Source organism: Falco naumanni, chromosome 8, assembly GCF_017639655.2.
Source record: "Falco naumanni isolate bFalNau1 chromosome 8, bFalNau1.pat, whole genome shotgun sequence".
In the NCBI taxonomy this organism is placed as follows: Eukaryota; Metazoa; Chordata; class Aves; order Falconiformes; family Falconidae; genus Falco; species Falco naumanni.
In genome coordinates, this window is record NC_054061.1 from 21,541,420 (window position 1) to 21,559,174 (window position 17,755).

Below are 17,755 nucleotides of genomic sequence, written 5' to 3' on the forward strand. Positions count from 1 at the left end.
AAATCGACAGAGGGCAGAAGATGTTTTTGTCAGGGGTTTTCATGTATTGTGCTCACTGAAAACCTAAGTCTTCCAACTTTGCTGAAATTACCCAACTCACTTTACTGACCCGATTCCTTTGTTGCTCATGTCCAGTTGAGTTTTTTTTTCTATCTCAAAATAGAACCTTGAGGTGAAGTTTAAGCATGTTTTATGATGAGGGTGGTAAGACACTGGAATGGGTTGCCCAGAGGAGTTGTGGATGCCCCATTCTTGGAAAAGTTTAAGGCCAGGTTGGATGGGGCTTTGAGCAACGTGATCTTGTGGAAGATGACCCTGCCCATGGCAGAGGTGTGGACTAAATGGTCTTTGAAGGTCCCGTCCAACCCAGACTTTCCTATGGTCATTATATGATAAGTGATTTCTAGCTCCTAGTGGAGTTTTGTCTGAACCAGGGAGCAATTATCACCACCACATCTCAGCACAAAAAGGCTGTTATTCTTGCAAGTAGAAAATGGGGACTCTTGCTTTTCAGGTACTGATCCTCTGGCCTACATATCAAACACATAATTTAGTTCAAGAACCAGTGAAGATCTTGAGAGCTATGTTACATTCATTAATGTGGCTTTATAACCAGGAGAACTGAAGGAAAATGATGTCTGAGATTAACTTTCTTCAGCTGGTGATTAATTTTTCTTTAAAACTCTGGAGTGGTGAATTATACTAGAAATGAACAGTGTCAGAGTACACTTACCTTTTTCTGTCTGCTGGAGAGCTGCTCAATCATGTGTGGTATTTTGATGAATTTCTGTGTCCTTGTGACTAATTATTTATGAAGTCTGGCTTGTTACCAATTGTTCTGATGCTTTCCTGATGCCCTTCTTTAAGGGATCTGTCTTTTCCATGTCCTTACAGGGACAAAGCTGGCCTGTCACAATCTGTAGCAATGCTAACTTGGCAGGCCTACATCCTTCCTTGTTAATGTATGCATTTTTGAAATCAGCTTGCTTCTGCCAAGTGTATGAATGACCTAATATGAGGCACATCTGTAGACTTCAGCCTGTGATCCCACCTGTGTCTTAGTTGCATTCTAGTTCCTTCATCGGCTGCAGGACTAGAGACTTTGAAAGTCTTGATCTGAACTCCTGCCACTGGACCAAATGTAAATTTTACTGGTTTACAAACTTCTTTAGGGGACAAAACAACTACTTCAGATACTATGATTAAAAGGAGTAAAAGTTTGGAGATTGGAAGGCTGAAATATGATTTGATAAAAGCATTTTTTCTAATTGGTGGTTCTGTTTAATAGCTGCAGGAAAAAATAACCAGTGCTTCAGTAATGCAGTTATTTACCTGTGTGGTAAGGAGACTTGTTTCCCTGTAAGGTTTCGAATTATTATTTTCTTCTTCTTCTCAGTCTTCTTTGTCTTTAGTAGCAGTTACCTTTATTTCAAACCTTGCAAAAGGTTAAGACATGCCTTGTGCATGTATGTTGCCACAGGAGCTAGATTAAGGACTGTAAAGCTCACAAAGAGTATTGGTGATACTTAATGAGAGGTAATACCCTGCTTTTAAGCTGTATACCTTCCTATCAACTAACACTGTCAGTTTGGATACCTGTTCCCTTTGAATGTAAAATCATACCTGGGTGAAATGCTGCGCAATGGAGATTCCATTTGCTCTTGACCAGGTGGTTGTATCTTTGCCTGTTTCATGGTAGCTGAAAACAAAAGAAAGATTATTCTTTTTTTGACAGTGAGAAAATCCCAGCTTTTTTTCTCAGCTGGGAAGTACAGAAAAGGATTTTAAATTGGTATTTTCTAATCTTGGCTGCCTTGCAGCTGTACGTCAGTCTCTGCTGCACAGAGAGTTGGTCTGGTGATGGAGTTTATCTTTCTACTACAAGTAGATATAAAAGTGCTTTTATGCTGAAATTGAGAGATGGAAGGAGAACCCCAGAGGGCAGCTTCATCTTTGCATTCTTCTCGTTTTACACTCCCAAGCTTTCCCCAAAGCTCTTTTCACTTGTTAAAATTCCATGCATGGCTTTCCTTAAAAGACTAAAACTGGCTACCTGTCATCCATATAACTCCAGTTGAGGTGGTGGTGGTGGGAAACAAAACCAACCCCCCCCAAACAAACAAACAAAATACCAAAACCAAAAAGCCACAAAAAACAGGCACGACAAACTACCTCTTGATTCTTCCCCTATGACAGAATATTTTGACAGATGTTTTTGGCATTGCAGGGATCATTGCTTCGCCTTCAGCTGATAACATCCCTCACGCTAATGTAGCTCCTTAATTAAAACCTCACTTTTCTTTATGTGTGTGGCACACTGCATGTTTGATGCAGTGTGCATAAGGGAGCATTTAAATATCTACAAAAGTAGCCAACACTGTATGGATTTGAATGAAACCGTACTGGAGATAGCTATGTTGTTGTTACAGTGAGGGATCAGAGAAGTTACCATGTTTTTCCATGCTGTTTCTTGAACCATCATGAAAGTCAGGGATTTCAGGTCCTTTTAGACTTGGACCACAGTCTTTTGCTTTATTTGTAGAAGACTGAAGGATGTGTGAAGCTAGTATTTGTAGTTAACACCTTTTGGATGTTGTGTTGCATCTGGATAGTGCAAAATACAATGAAATCCTCTCTTTTGCCAGTAGTGAACAAAAAGTCATCTTGTATTTAACGAGATGCTGCGTATGACCTTTGTGCTGTCTTTATGAATCTGAATGGCTTGTGGTAGGAGTCTTAACTGGCAACAGCTGCATTGCTTGGTCTTACCTTTGTGCTTGCTTGCCAAATTTCAGCAAAACAGAGTTTTCAGCTGGTGGATCTGATCCATGTAAGTTCACATTCCAGGTCTTCATGACCAAGAACAACATTTATTTGTAGAACAAGAGCCGTGAGTTCTTCTTTTTCCTTCCGCAGGACAAGCAGGAGGACTTAAAGAAGACAATTTTGGAGGGCATAGAGCCGGGCAAGCATCAGGTGAGGTTGGCCTTTGATGCTTGTAAGCTGCAGCCTCAGGATACATGCTAATGACAAGCATGGCTTTAAGGCACTTAATTTTCTTCAAAAACGCAAGCACTTGCTGTGTAGACCAGACATGTCATCTTTGTCCTGCATTTTCCCTTCTGCTGGGTTTTCTAAACCCCTATTTTTACAGTATCTCAACCTTCACAAATCCAGTAAGTTATCTCACAGAGTCTGTTAGTATAAGTAGTTATGTTAAGTCTGTTAGTGTGTATCTAGCTTCCTGTAAGGTCTTCCCTTTTCAGATACTTTAAACTAGAGGCCTGGCTGAGTTCTGGTGCCTCTGCTGGTTTGCTACATATCTCAGGAAGGTTATTTATATCTGGGATAGTTAGGTTGGTGACTGCTAGAATACTGTATCTCTTGATAGGAGTTCAATCTTGAAAATCAGCAAAGTGGCATAGTGTTAAGAATGGTATTGTTTGGCTGTTGTCTTGCATCAAAAACTTCATCTAGATAATTTCGGTTAGAATAACATTTAGATTTCCATTGAATATTCACTGTTGTCATGGATGATACAAGCTTGTTAAGGAGTTGAAGAGAGCAGTTGGACCTTTACTTTGAAAATGCAGATTTTGTTCTAGAACTTTAAAATAACATACAGCATTGGAAACAAACACAAAAAAAATATATCCTGATGAATAGTACTTGCCAACTGTGAATACTTGTGAACCAAGGGGAGTAATAGTGTGTGTGTGTGTGCCCTTGTGTAGCTGATCTTGGAATTGCCTAAAATTCTCGAACTTGAGAACTCAAACTTAAGAATAAAAAAAATATTAAAAAATCAATGGTTGTCATAAGATGCTTCTGATGACTCTGCTTTTGCTCTGCTCTCTGGAGTATTGATTTGTCTAGAAAGAAAATAATTATTACTGACTGGATTCTCTTCTCCATTTTGAGTCCCAGTGGAAGAGGTGCAGATAATGTAAACTTGTACCTGATTTGGGTTATACTCTCGCTTTCTGCTTGCTTCCTATATGGTACCCAAATCTACAGAAAATTCTTCTCAGGTGTTCCTTGTGTTGAAACAGTACTAGCGGGAGAGCACATCGGTTAAGTTAGGGAATGGCTTTTCTAGTCACAACTGTTGTAGGTGTTCTTTATAGCTCTTTCTGATCATATTAACTGCACTTTCTTAGGATTGGAGCAGTGAAGAGATACTACTGTGAGTCCTACAGTGCAGATAGCTAAGGAAATTGTCTTTGGCGACAAGCACTCCATGCTAATTTTTGTTCTTACAAAATAAGCATTTCCATGTACTTCATGTTAAAACAAGACAGTAGTGCATTGGAAGGCTGAATGGAGGATGCTTTTTGACAGCTTTTATGTTCTCTGTCGTGATTTTGATTACCTACCACAGCTAAAAAATACTTGAAATTTATGGCTGTTCTAGGTAAAAGAAAGGATGTGAGTAGACAAAGGCACTGCACTGTCTTAACTGCTTATTTTGGTTTGTTCCAGCTGTTTTCCCTTAAAGCTTGAGTTGATGCTATCTACTGGCCTTTGTTAGTGCTAAATAAAGTGCTGAAGTAATAGGATTAATTTCACCTTAAAATAAAATATGCATTTCTGTCTTCCAATGTGAAAAATACCATCACAATGCAGTGATTTGTGAAGATCTACAGCAGGTGGGCACACAAATGGCTTGGTTTGACTGGACTGATGTGTGTGGTACTGCAAGTATTTGAAGTGTATAATAGTTGAGGATTAAGTTCTGCCTCCTTGATGAAGTGACAGTTGGTTAAACTGGGCAGAGTAACTGCATTGCATTTAAATGAGGAAGCCTCCTGACATCCCTATTTAAGACTGCACTGTTGAAGTCTGTTAGGAATAGAGAATGTTGCAAATAATATTTTACTGCTAGTTATCTGAAATGCTACCTTTAAATGCAATATAGGATGACTTTTCACTGTCTTGAATCTATGTAGCTAAGATGATCTAATGGCCAAATAAATGTTTCTTCTTGCCATCTTTGCTGTTGCATCAATGGGGATTTAGAAATGCGTATCAAATTGTTTGGGCAGTAATGTTCACGTCCTGCTCAGTGAATGAAATGGCACCAAGTAGTTCTTTGCATCTGTAGTTGCTTTGTGAGTGATTTGCCAGCAGTACCAGGGGTTTACTGTGCATAAGGCAAATGGCAGCGTCTGGCTTTTTATGATCTATTGGCAGTGGCTGAGGAAGGAAGAACTATGCCGAAGAACAGAATCTAAGCATCAGAGCTCCAGGGCATACTAGTAATTCTGGTACATCATAGGGCCACATATTAACATATGCTTTACATGTCCTGCAAATACTTCTGACATCAGACAATCCAAAAGCATGCATATATTTATCGACAGCTAAGCAGTCGTTTGCCCTGGGAATGGAATCTACTTAGTAAATTAAAAAAAGCTACTTCAGTATAGGTCTGTGAGGCTTCCTATCTGCCTGTGAGCATTATATTACCAAGTAAGCAAAGAAATCAGAGCACTAATGTGGAGTTTAAATGTTTGTTAAAGCAGTGTACAGTAATACAAAGTTCTTATGAAGGTGCAGGAGCAGAGAGTTTCTGCTCTTTCCAAAGCACATAAGAGGAGAAGGGTTAGGGTAACCCCTGTTATGGCAAAGGTTTGTTTTATGTTTTCTGCACAGGGCCACTCTCCAATAGAAGAGTCAGTCAAGAGAGTACTTCCTTATGTGTATGAACAGAAAGTTAAGGTGCAGCTTGCAACCAAAGCAAGCCATATGTGAAAGGACATATGCAGCCTTTTCAGGAATACTGAAGCTACAGGAAGGAGTTGATTTGTTTTATTAGATCTATTCTTGTCCTTTTATATTTGTAAATAGAAGTATCATCTGCTGCCAGTACTAGATGTTAACTTTCACTGTCAGGTATACATGCAGTTCCAGAAGTAAATAGTGAATTTAGAGCTTGGCTTCCTGGATATTTAATTACAAACCCCAACAGTTTTAATATATTATTGATCAGACTAATATTCAGAGTTCAAATACACTCTCAGGAAGGTGATGTTTTCTCCCCTTGTTGCTACAGGAGGGTTGATATATATTAGTCAGCATTCTTTGTGGTATCGATCATGTCTACATAGCAGGCAAATTTTCTAGTTCTGTAACTTCTCTAATACAGTTGTATTCAACCACGTCTTTCCAGTATTCAGCAATCTTTTAAATTAGAATAATTGTTCTTGTCATTCATTCCTTTTGTGCTGGTTTGTGTCATCCTTTTGTCATCTTTCTGCTCTATTCTCCAGTCTTTTTATTCAGAGATTTTTTGTGACCTGCAGTGATTTGTCTCGTTTTTATTGCTGGTCCTTTTCTCTGCTTTAAAAATATTGTCTGCAATTCAGACATTATTGCAGTTCTAAAGGTCTGGCATGCAGCATGTGACAGCTTTCAGAACTGTTGCACATCAGTTCATAGTTGTTTATATACTTCCTGATGCTGGATGATATTTGTATTCAATAGTGATCCCTTTCTGAGGAGGAAACAAGATATTACTGTTCTCAGTATGTTATGCAAATGAACACATTTGGGTATGTGAGTAGGGAAGCTTCCTTGTGTGATAACGGTATGGATGTGGTCTTAATGTTTTGTACATTACAATGTGATTTAAATTACAATGTGATTCAATATTTAAGGTAGAATGAAAACTTATTCCAGTCATTTAGTATTGGTTACAGTCAGTTTGTAAGAGAGATCTTCTACTGAAACAGGTAATTCTGGTCCCATCATGAGATGGTTCAAAAGCTGAAACAATGGTATTTCTTCTTTACAATAGGAGCATGAATCCGAAGGTGGAAGAACCCCACTAATGAAGGCTGCACGAGCTGGTCACTTATGCACTGTGCAATTCCTTATTAGCAAAGGTAAAATACTGGTTTAAATTAACTAATCTAAAAACCTTAAAACGCCACTTTACAATTCTGCATGTTTGTGATCCTTCTTAAGAATTAGTCTGATTATGTGTATTTGAGCATTTGTCAAACCATTAAGGGTGTTTTGAATTTTACTTGGTTCATGATACAATGAATCACACAATATTTTGCTATTACTTTTCCTACTCTGTTATATAGATCAATAAATAGATTTGAAGTACAGCAAACATTTTCAGGTTTTTTTTAAAAAATTACTCCCTCCTTCAGCAAAAACACATCCTTAATTACTGTCTGAAACAGTAAAAATTATACCATGTAGTTATACTGATAAATGCTTAGAATTAAAATTTGAAAGTGAGTGCTTTTTACACCGTAAGTGTTCCCTCTCTTACCACTTAGGAGGCCCACTGTTACTGTCATTGCTGCATTGTCTTTACAAGACAAGGAAGATGATGTGTAGAAGCCGTCAGTTATTCAAAAACCCTTCTTTTATCCTAGAAGTGTGTATGAATTAGGAAGATTAGAAAGGTTTATCCTATTCCAGACAATACTGTACTACTTGATACTTTTCTTTTAAAGAATTTCCTTGTTTAATTCTGAGATCATCTTTTTATAGGTGCCAACGTTAACAGAGCTACAGCTAATAATGACCACACGGTGGTGTCACTGGCATGTGCAGGAGGTCATCTGGCGGTTGTTGAGCTCCTTCTGGCTCACGGTGCAGACCCTACTCATCGACTCAAGGTATTCACTTAAAAATATGTATTTATCATAGATACTGAAAGAACCACGTAATTGATTTAATGGATTAGTAAATGTGTAATTTTAAATGGTCTAATATCTTGTGTGCTACACCAGGTAGCAGAATTCATCTTCTGACTTTATTTTCAAAATCTCACTTCAGGATGGCTCAACAATGCTCATTGAAGCTGCCAAAGGAGGACATACAAATGTTGTTTCTTACTTGCTGGATTACCCAAACAATGTTTTGTCAGTTCCTGCAGCAGACTTGTCTCAACTCACACCTCCATCTCAGGATCAGTCTCAGGTAAGGAATGAGGAATTTTTATAAAATATCGCCATGTATGTTGTAAAGAAACACTTAGTAGATGTTTATTTAGATGTGAACACATACAATGGAAAGAACTAAAAAAAAAAAAAGTCTGCACATTTGAAAGTGGTAGACTGAGGAAGTTGGTTGGTGATGTCTGCGCAGTGTCCTGAAGAGTGCATGAACCTTGCTCCCTTTTCTGCTGCTTAGACAGGATACTCCTAAACCTAGTACCTCAAAAGAATATTATATTCTTGGTTGCATTTGCTTGGTATTTTGTTTCAATAGTTCTAAACCCTTGTGATTGCACCCTCAAATGTTCCAGATTTTTTTTGTTGTTTGAAAGAAAATATATTGTGTAAATTTAGAATTCTGCAAGGCGGAGAGGTAACTTCCCAGTGGAGTTAGTTGATTAAAAGCCTAAAGTTTTTAACAATTTTCCAGCCTACGCAGCCCGAGATTTTGTGAAGAGTAATGTAGTTAACTTTGACATAATACCCATAATAAAATAGCACAGGACAGGTCATTCTAAGAGGCAGCATAGCGTACACAGTTTGGGAAGAGTGGAATGGAGGTCCACTGTAGATTATGTATTTTTGTATTACACTTCCAACCTCTGGTCCATTCAAAAGTTTTTTTTTTTTAATCAGTGTGTGTGTCTGTGGCTTTGTTTTTAAGGTTCCACGCGTACCGGTGCATACACTCGCTATGGTTGTACCTCCCCAGGAACCTGACAGAACCCCTCAAGAGAGCTCGCCACCTCTTTTGGGAGTTGTGAAAGGTTAGTATGTAGCCACTTAGAGAATATATGCATTTTGGAAACTGGTAGGCTGGGGACAATTTTATTAGAGCTTATGCACAGTATAGTCCACTCCATCGATATTTGAATACTTCTAATGAAGTATAACTGAAAAGTATTTTATGTAGTACATAGGTTTTGCTTATTTTCTTGTATTCTACTGTGTAATAACACTGGTTATTCTAATTTTATTATGCTTATTCTGATTTTTTGGAAGAAAATGACTGCATTAACTGCCATCCTGCAGACTGATTAGAAAAAACATTAATAAATTCTAGGTATGATGTGAATTTTTGAATATTGTATGTTGGCCATCTAGAATAGTCACAACTGTTATCCATGAACCTGATATATAAACTTTTTTCTGTTTCTACAGTAGCAATGCAAACACATTGGCACTGTAAAATGGCAGTGCAGATCTGCTTACAGGAGAATTTTTCTTGTATTTCTAATAGTACTCTTGTAAGTAATTGTAACATCAGGGTTTTTGCTTTTAACATGGTTGAACTGACTGGTTAAAACTATTTGCAGTCATTAAATGGCAAATTTAGCAGTTCGTTTCCATCTGTGAATTGTATAACAAATTCTTTGTACCTGCTAAGTCAGCTCAGAAACAGAAGCAAATTCTCAAGTGGAAAGTTAAAAACTGCAACTCCTAATGATTTACAGTTTTGGACAGGGGATATTAAATATTATCCAAAGCTCTATTAGCTAGCTTTATGTAATTCCTTTATTCTGGAAGTGCTCGGTGCTTCCTAAAACAGACAAACAAAAAAACCCCCCAGAGGCACAAATGCAGAGACGAAAAAAAATTGCATAGCTGATGGTGTTTCAGTGTGCAGCCATGACACTATCCATGCATATGTGCCATGAGTGTGACTTTGCAAATGCAGTTATTGTATTATTTTCCTAGGATGTGCAAACTTGGTATTTTGGATTTCATAAAAATATGTACCAAACAAATGAAAAGAACATGCAGCTTCTGGTTCAGCAGGAAAAGCTATATAACAGCAAAAAGCTATATACCAGCATGTGTGCCCTTAAAATTAAATAACTTAGTATTGCAATGTGGATTTGTGTTCTGGAAGTAGATTTTGTAATGCAAGGGAATCAATGGAAGATTAAATGATAGAGTCAGAAGACTAAAGTTAAAAGCTTGAAGGCTCATGTTACTTAAATTATGAAAACCAAATAGTTGATTGTAGTTTAAGAAATAACTTTTAAAAAAACTTATTTCAAATGTCAGCATATACTTCAGGTATGTTTTAGCAGTACTGTGTTGTTTGAACTGGCACAAGGGAGATGCAATTGTTCTCAGTGTTTCAGGACGTGCTTCGTGCATGTCAGCAAAACTAATCTGTGATGTGTTGCAAGAGATGTAACAATCCCAGATGTGTCATTGGGCTGATGAAGCATTCCTGAAAACTGTGTGCAAAGCTGTTGTGTATCTCAGATCTTTAAGGGAAAAATGGTATTTTGGTGATAAACACTGTGTGATCATTGTAGTTATACCACTCTGCTACTTTAACTGTGATAGACTTAGTGTTCTTTGCAGAACTTCCATCCTTGTTATACACGCATGGTTTTAATATCCCAGACTTTCATCATTAGGCTTTTCGGGAGACAAAGAGCAAGAGAGTACAAATAGAGGCGTGTTCATTATTTCCATGGGAAGGAACAGTCTTAAGTTCTTATGTAAGGAAATTGTTTATCTTGGGGAAGACAAATTTCTTGCTTCACAGTTTGAAGTAGCCCCCTGAGTTTTTGTGTGAACTCTTAACTGCTTTGAGGAAGGAGAGGAGCACCAAGCCTTCTTAATCTCAACATGGTCTAGTTTTTAAAGACCTGTATTGATTTTGCAAGAAATGCAATAGTAACAGCTTGTTTCTGAAAGAGTTCTTGGCAAATCAGGTGTAAAACTAGAATACACTTGTATGTTACTGTTACGATTCAAATATGGTTTGAGATTTTTCAAGAGGAATTTATGATCTACTTTTGAATTACATTGTTAATCTTCAGTAAAGTAAGAAGACATGTGGAATAGTTGCCATTTAAATCCTTTGCCAAAATAATTATTCAACATAAATGTTCAGCAACTGGAAAGAGAAACATTTCAGAGCTGATGGTGATCTAGAGAGACTCTGAAAAGGTGATATGCAAAGATGGCAACCTCCTAAAGACCTGAAGAAAAACCAAGTGAAAGATGGGGCAGAATTAGTTCACAGAACTGAACAGATTTCAACTCTTAGGTGCTTAGAAAGGATTGGTTTTTAGTGCACTGTTTAGCATGTGTCTGTTGTGTCCACGTAAAAGTGAAATCCCAGTGAAGTTCAGCTCTTTGTGCTTTCATGGGGGAGAGGCAGGAAATACCTACCTTGATGTTTTGTATTTGCTGCTGCCCTTGTTTGAACACAGTCAGAATTGCTCAGCAGCATGTACCAGTTCTGATGCAGCAGCTCAACACAGAGTCTTTTGACTAGGTAAAACAAATGTGCTATTTCTGCAGGACCAGTGGGTCTCTCCTGGTTTACACTGTGAGGGAGGTGTAAAGCACAGTGGCTATGATGCAGCTTCAAGTGCCCTTGCATCTGGTTCCCTGGGGTGAGGGGGGGTCTTAATGCCCAGCACCTAAAGTGGTCAAAAGGAATGTTATTGGATTCCTTCAGGAAATCGGCTGGTGTAATAGTGTTGCCATTGATAATTGTGTCTAGTTTATAAATGCAAGCTAATGTTTTTAATAAGAGCAAGATTTGAAGCTCCCATTGGTGTTTGTGATTCTGCCTTAGTCTTTTGCAGAGTGTGCCTGGTGAGCGGAGTGGCTTGAACCCATGGTATGTTTTTAGAACATCATTGAGAAACAAACATGCTAGTGCAACAAGGGGGAGCTCAGGAAGCTGGTGGGAAGCATCAGAATGGTTTTCTTTAGTCAACATATTTGAACTATGTCAGATTTTAAAGTGCTCTATTTTTGCAGGCTGAGGTATCAGTTATTTTGTATATTTTTCTCCAGATTTGTTTTATTTCATCGCTAATCTGAAATAGTGCTTACAAATGAACTAATTGTGTTAACTGAGTGCTTAAAACCTATCAATGTGCTGTCATTAGACTTCTCTGCTGTTGTTTTTAAGTGGGCAGTAACTTGCAGTGTTTCTCATTTGGCGTGCATGTTTGTTTAGAATTCCGCAAGACCTAATAGGCTTAAGTTAGTCATGTGAAAGCTGCCCACATATGCCTTTGATCCCTGGGAAGGAGACCAGCCTTCCCTTGAAGTTGAGTAGGAGTTTTGGAATCTGTAAGCTTTTTAAGTTAGACCTTCAGTATGCAATATTCCCTGTATCCTCACGCTAAATCTAACAGTAATGGCTTGGAGAAAGGAAATAAAATGAAACTCTATGTAACTTTAATAGCTACAAATTCATGAAATACATTTTAATGCAGTATCTGTCTTCTGTGCCTCATACTGAGTTATATACTGACAGAGATCTCATAAATGTATGATTTAATTGAAATAGGGTCCAGGTTAACAGAACTAGAAAGATTATATTGTCCTCACTGGGGTGAAGGCATTAAGAAGGCAAGATGACATTCTTGCTTTTCCATTCTGACTCCTTTCAGACTTCTCTAGTGTACAGTCCAGCTGTCTACTCATTGTTTCACGTGCCTCAGCATCTTCTGATTAACTCTTGCCATTTTCTCCATATTTTCTGCCTGGGTCAGCAGCTGACCTGGTTGTCCAGGAGCTTTCTAACTTCATTAATGCTTTCTTAGTAGACTTAAAGACTTGTTATTCTTTTATGCGAATCTTTAGTAGTGCAGGCAGATCAGTTAAAAACAAGACACATGTAGGTCCCCAAGAGCACAAGATTTTAGAAATCTTTTCATGGTAGTTCATGAAATTCTGCTCCTTTGAAGCTTCAGCCACCTTGCCACTGACTAATTTAATTACATCTTAGCAATTTTCCATTTAGATACTGTCAAGCCACCAGAGGAAACTTTGGAAGAAGACTGAGATTGGAAAGTAACTCAAATTTTTGAATGTCAGAAAATTGAGTTAAGTTTGGCTTGGTTTCAACCATGTAACCATTGCCTTTTGGTCAATATTGCACCTATTCCCTGCAAGTTTTCCATATAAACAGTTGCAGGATTGATAAAGATTGGCAAAAATACTGCATGGTTCACAGCATGAACCATGTAGTGAAAATGCAAACTCCTCTGATAATACAGCCCTCCACAGATTGTCCTGTCCTTTATAAAGAAGAATTAAATATGTATTAAAAACTAGGCAGCAAATTCATTTATTTGGGAAAGGTAGAGTATTTTTTTTGTTGCCTAATTAGCAAGATTATATACTATTGTACTTTGTGTGTATTCGGATTGACTGATTGTTGCCCCAGGTTCTTAGAGCTGAATTTCTTACTCATATGTAGTAGTTAAATACAGAACTTTGGTGAAAATTCAATGTTGAGCTCATCTTATTCCAGTTGATGAGGCTGGTGAATTTTAATTGCAGACTGCAAATCTAACTCTTAACTTTGAGTGAAATCAGAGTTTTAAAAAAACCTAAACTGCAAAAACAGTGAAGAAGCAATTCTGTTAAAAAAAAACAACACAGAGGTTGTAGTATGGATTTGTTTCCTGATATCTGTCTTTTGTGAAGTGAGGAACAGACTGAATCTGTGTTTTTGGTTGGTTGGTTGGTGTTTGGTTTTTGCTTTTGGGGTGGTTGGTTTTGGGGTGGTTTTTGGTTGATTTTGTTTGCTTTTTGTGTTTTTAGTTGGTTGGTTTAAGTTCTAAGTAATATTATGTATCAGGATGACATGGTGATTCATACAGATTTATATACTAGGCATCAGTTCCAGCAGAGAAGATATATTTGAATGTACAAATGTGTATCTTACAATTGACCTTTTCCTTACTATCATTTTTTAATGCTGGAAAAATCTTTTGGAATTTAACTGTTTGGATTTGGATCAATTTTTTAATCTTTTTTTTTTTCTAAAAAAAAATTAACAACTCCAGAGATTGAGGAGCTGTCAGCAAGTCCCAGAATTTAATCTAATAAAAAGTGAAGTATAATACAACAAATTCAGATGGTGGCCAAGGTGAAAACCACTAACCTGAAATGCAAGTTGTGTTGCCAGAAACTTTCTGATGAGTATGATGGATTGTAAAAAAACAACACAACCCAACAAAATTCTTGGGTCTTTCTAGTTTTTTGAAAAGGCCTTAAAAATAAAGCAGTACTTTTTCTTAAACCTCTGTTGCTTGCTCTAAAATACAACAAATGTCTGTCCTTGCTAATTGATCAGTTAGTGCTTTTAGGGTAAGATCTGAACTAGGCTTTGTTTAAGTAAGAAACTTACTTGTGTACTTCATGTTTCTTGAATGCTTCCTTAGAGTATATATCTCAGTCAGACTTGCAGGGGACAGGGCAAATACTTGCCTGTGCTACCACTGTACAGTATGAGACCGTGATTTGAGTGTTAGCAAATGTAGGTAGTACATCTAATAACAATGTCATTGGAGTCAATAAGCTAGTTTTAGCTAGGTTTATTTTGGACCAGTAGCATCTCATCTGTGCTACTCCATTCATTGCAAAAGGGCATATAAATTACTTCTTTCCTGGGAGAAGGTGACATCCTATGGGTTAGAAGCCAGGGCTAGAAGAGCAAGTTCCTCGAGAATGAATCATAAGCACTTGGGATGAAATATGGTGTTGGACTTGTTCATAAATAGCAACCCTATAAAGAGTGAATATGTTTTAAGCAAATTCAAATTAGAAGAGTTTAATTGCTTAGGAGAGCCATCTGAGGATTATGAATATGAAGGTTATTTTTTCAAACTTTTGTTCACAGTGTCTAGGACCTTTAAATGTTACTTGCAGCCGGAAGTCATTAAAAACTGGTAATGCAGTCCTCCCTGCATAATATTGGATGGTCAAGAGACCAGTAATGGTGCTTGTGGGAGGCTTATCTGGGTGAATGGACTATTCCAACTCAGGTACTTAAGAGATTATCTGCAGTGCATGGGAGAAGTACAGGAGTTTTCTCTAGGAAGCATCTACCTCTCATTTCTTGGAGAAAATAATAAGACAGAGAAATGGATGGGAAGCTCTGTGCAAACCAGGTCTTGCCCCAGGTCATGTGTGCTGGTCAAAAAAACTGGCTGAAGATGCATGCTCTACAGGAATGGTGGTGAAGTCTGAGTTGGTCAAGTTACGAACTGGGACCAGAACCTGTGGGAATATGGAAATAAAAATAAAAAAGCAATTGATGCTACTGTTCACAAAATAAATTGGGAAACAGTAATTTTCTTACTCTGGCTTTCCTGGAGTGCCCATAACCACTCTGGGTTTTCTGCCAACCGAACAACTAATTGTCCTGCAGTCATGATTACCTGAAGGCAGGTGGTGTTTGTGTAGCAACATCTGGATTTTATTGATCCTCAAGTCTTCATTTCATACTAAACAAGTCCTCTAAAAGTGGTGAAAACAGTTGCTTTAGAAGCTAGATTGACTACTTAATATTGCTAGCTCTAATTTTGTAGTAGGTTAGTTGTGTACAAGATTGCTCCGCGAAAAAGAAATGAACAATGACAAAAAGTTAAAGTAATTATTATCTGGCCTGATTGGATTTTTAAGTCTTACTGCACTCACGTATTTCAAATGTGAAAGTATGAAGTAGTATCTTGTTCAGAATTATTTACTAAACTGGGCACAGTGTTTTTCAGAGTATTATAAGAGAGATTTGGATAAAACAGGAAATCGTTACTTTAAAATACTTCCAATGTTATAATATTATATTACAATGCTTATGTATTCAAAGCTACCAACAATGTCTTCTCCACCTCTGGTCTGAAGTGGCTCTTCAGGTGTGCATGTCAGGTTTAGCAATCTTTCTTCCTATTGCTCATCCTCCTCCAGTATCCCCAAGAAGACAGGTTGCAACTATTTTCTGGCATGGAAAGGGTGATCTGGAACCTGGAAAATGGCCCAGCTAACTAATTAGAAGCTGATTAAATTAAATCTCTGCACCTCTTCTGAAACTTGAGAGCCCAGCGCTTCACTTCTTGGTTTCCTAATGTCTGTCTTCAGAAACTGTCCCAACTTTCTGTGGTCATTTCTGGTCTGACCCGCTGTCTGGGGAGCACTGCTTGCTGTGAGACCGGCCTTGGCTCCTCTGCTGGGTCCCAGCCTTCATACGAGGCTGCACTTCTGCTCTTTACTTGTGCTTGTAGAAGTTTTCCTATGACAGGCTTGTTTTCTCCCCAGATGGGACTTACTGAGAGGGATAATATTGGTACTTTATTGTGTGGGGACTCTTTGAACTGCAGGCTTTCTTCCCTACAGAGTGATGGAAGCTGTCCAGAGCTGCCAGGTCATGGGAATACTTTGCATTAGGATGGAAATGGTAGATACAGTAACCTTAGGAACGACATTAAACAGAGCAGTGCGAAGGGTTCCCATCTTAGCCGCGTCTTAAAGGCAGGGTTAATTTGCAGTTAGATTTCTATAACATTTCTGCTGCTTCAGCAGCGGAGCAGTTTAGTTTCAAAAGACAGCAACTAACTTTTATTAGTTTCTAACGAAGATATAGACAAGCATTTCAGACATTTTTAGTGAGTGAAAATAGAATTTTCAAGAGTGGTCTGAAAAACTTAAGGCACATTTTTTTTAAATTTAAAGGGTAACTATATAAACTCTTAAGTACACTACAAAGCCAAATAGCCAGTGGCTTATAGCAGGCTTGATCTAAATATCCACCAGTCAGCACAAAGCAAGTTATTGCTAAATTTTAGTGAAATTCTTTATTGTCTTCTGAAAAATTGTCTTGGGACTCACAGTTCAGAGACTAAATAATAGTAATTATTGGAATAGGTATTCAGCTGGAACTACTGACGAGGCAGTTGTGTAAAGTACCAACTTGGAAAAGAGCTTACTGAAGGGTGTCGACAGTATTTGTGGGATGATGGCGTATTTCCTGGGGTTAAGATTGTTGGGTTTTCCCTTTAAATTTGGAATATGGTTTGCTTTAACTCCAGAGAGCCTGGTGAAGGTATTCAGCACAGAGTTGGTTCAATTCTGTTTTAATATTCTTTCTTTTTATAAAGGAAAAATCTCTTTAAAGAAAAAATTCTCACATTTGTTTGCTTTTTCAGTTAGTTCCTCAAAAGAAGATTAATTTCAGAGTAAGGTGTATGTGACTCTGGTTTTGACAGCAATGCAAAATGAAGTAATTTTTGCATTAGTGTTTTAGTGAAGGAATGCCCAGAGAGAAATAAATCGGTGTTTGAGGAAACTTAATCCTTCCAGAGCTAGTGACTGATCTGGCACTTAATTCCTGCACTCAGATTTTCACTTAATTGTGTGATGTGTAGGTAACTTTATTAAGCCATGGCTCAAACTGTACATAATTTTAATTCCCCATTTAATGATTAGTTCTATGAGTCTGTTTTTTTTTAAGTTACAGATATCACTGTTTGGGTATAGCAAATGAGTGTTAGTGCAGAAAATTATTTGATCAGGCTAAAACTTTACACATTTGTAGTTAAAGTTTCTTGCACGGACTCATAATTAAAATTTCAGCACTTAATCAATTCCTATGAGCAAGATTTGACTGGAGGCTTCACAGGTGTGGCATTCAGGAAAGTAACTTTGGCTTGCTTGAAGGCAGTAAGCTCTCAGAGAAGCACTGCCCTGGCTTGGTGTTCCTTGCTAGGTTTATGTTGAAGTTTTAAGTCTTAATAGTGACAGAATTGTTAATTTGTTACTGGAAAGAGGGAGGCAAGCAAGCTGTTAATTTTGTCTCAGAGCTTTTAAAAAGGTGCTAGATCTCCAAAGATTTTTTGTATACATTAAGTCTGTACTGACAGGGTTCTGTTTGTAACATGAAGGTGAAACGCTCTAGTGTTTGGTGCAATTACAGTTCAAAACAGTGATCTTACTAGAGTTAGTCTTCTCTCAAATAGAGATTACTCTTGGTTGTAACTGTGCTGTTGGAAGTTAGCCTC

The 17,755-nt window shown here is 37.8% G+C and overlaps 1 protein-coding gene across 21 annotated transcripts in view; it reads left to right on the forward strand.

Annotated features, from left to right (window-relative positions):
• Positions 1-17,755, forward strand: part of LOC121093083 (ankyrin repeat and KH domain-containing protein 1) — a 116,783-nt gene that overhangs the window by 59,136 nt on the left and 39,892 nt on the right. For 15 of the 21 annotated variants that reach the window (XR_005829476.1, XM_040604890.1, XM_040604898.1 and 12 more), the window contains exons 11-15: positions 2,917-2,976; positions 6,800-6,887; positions 7,513-7,640; positions 7,801-7,944; positions 8,626-8,728. Coding sequence is in view for 20 of the 21 variants with exons in the window: in XM_040604890.1 (XP_040460824.1) it covers positions 2,917-2,976; positions 6,800-6,887; positions 7,513-7,640; positions 7,801-7,944; positions 8,626-8,728 (523 nt within the window). In the remaining variant the exon portion in view is untranslated. Of the gene's footprint in view, positions 1-2,916; positions 2,994-6,799; positions 6,888-7,512; positions 7,641-7,800; positions 7,945-8,625; positions 8,729-17,755 lie in introns of those variants that run through there. The other 6 variants (XM_040604896.1, XM_040604906.1, XM_040604909.1 and 3 more) reach the window with 2 other exon arrangements.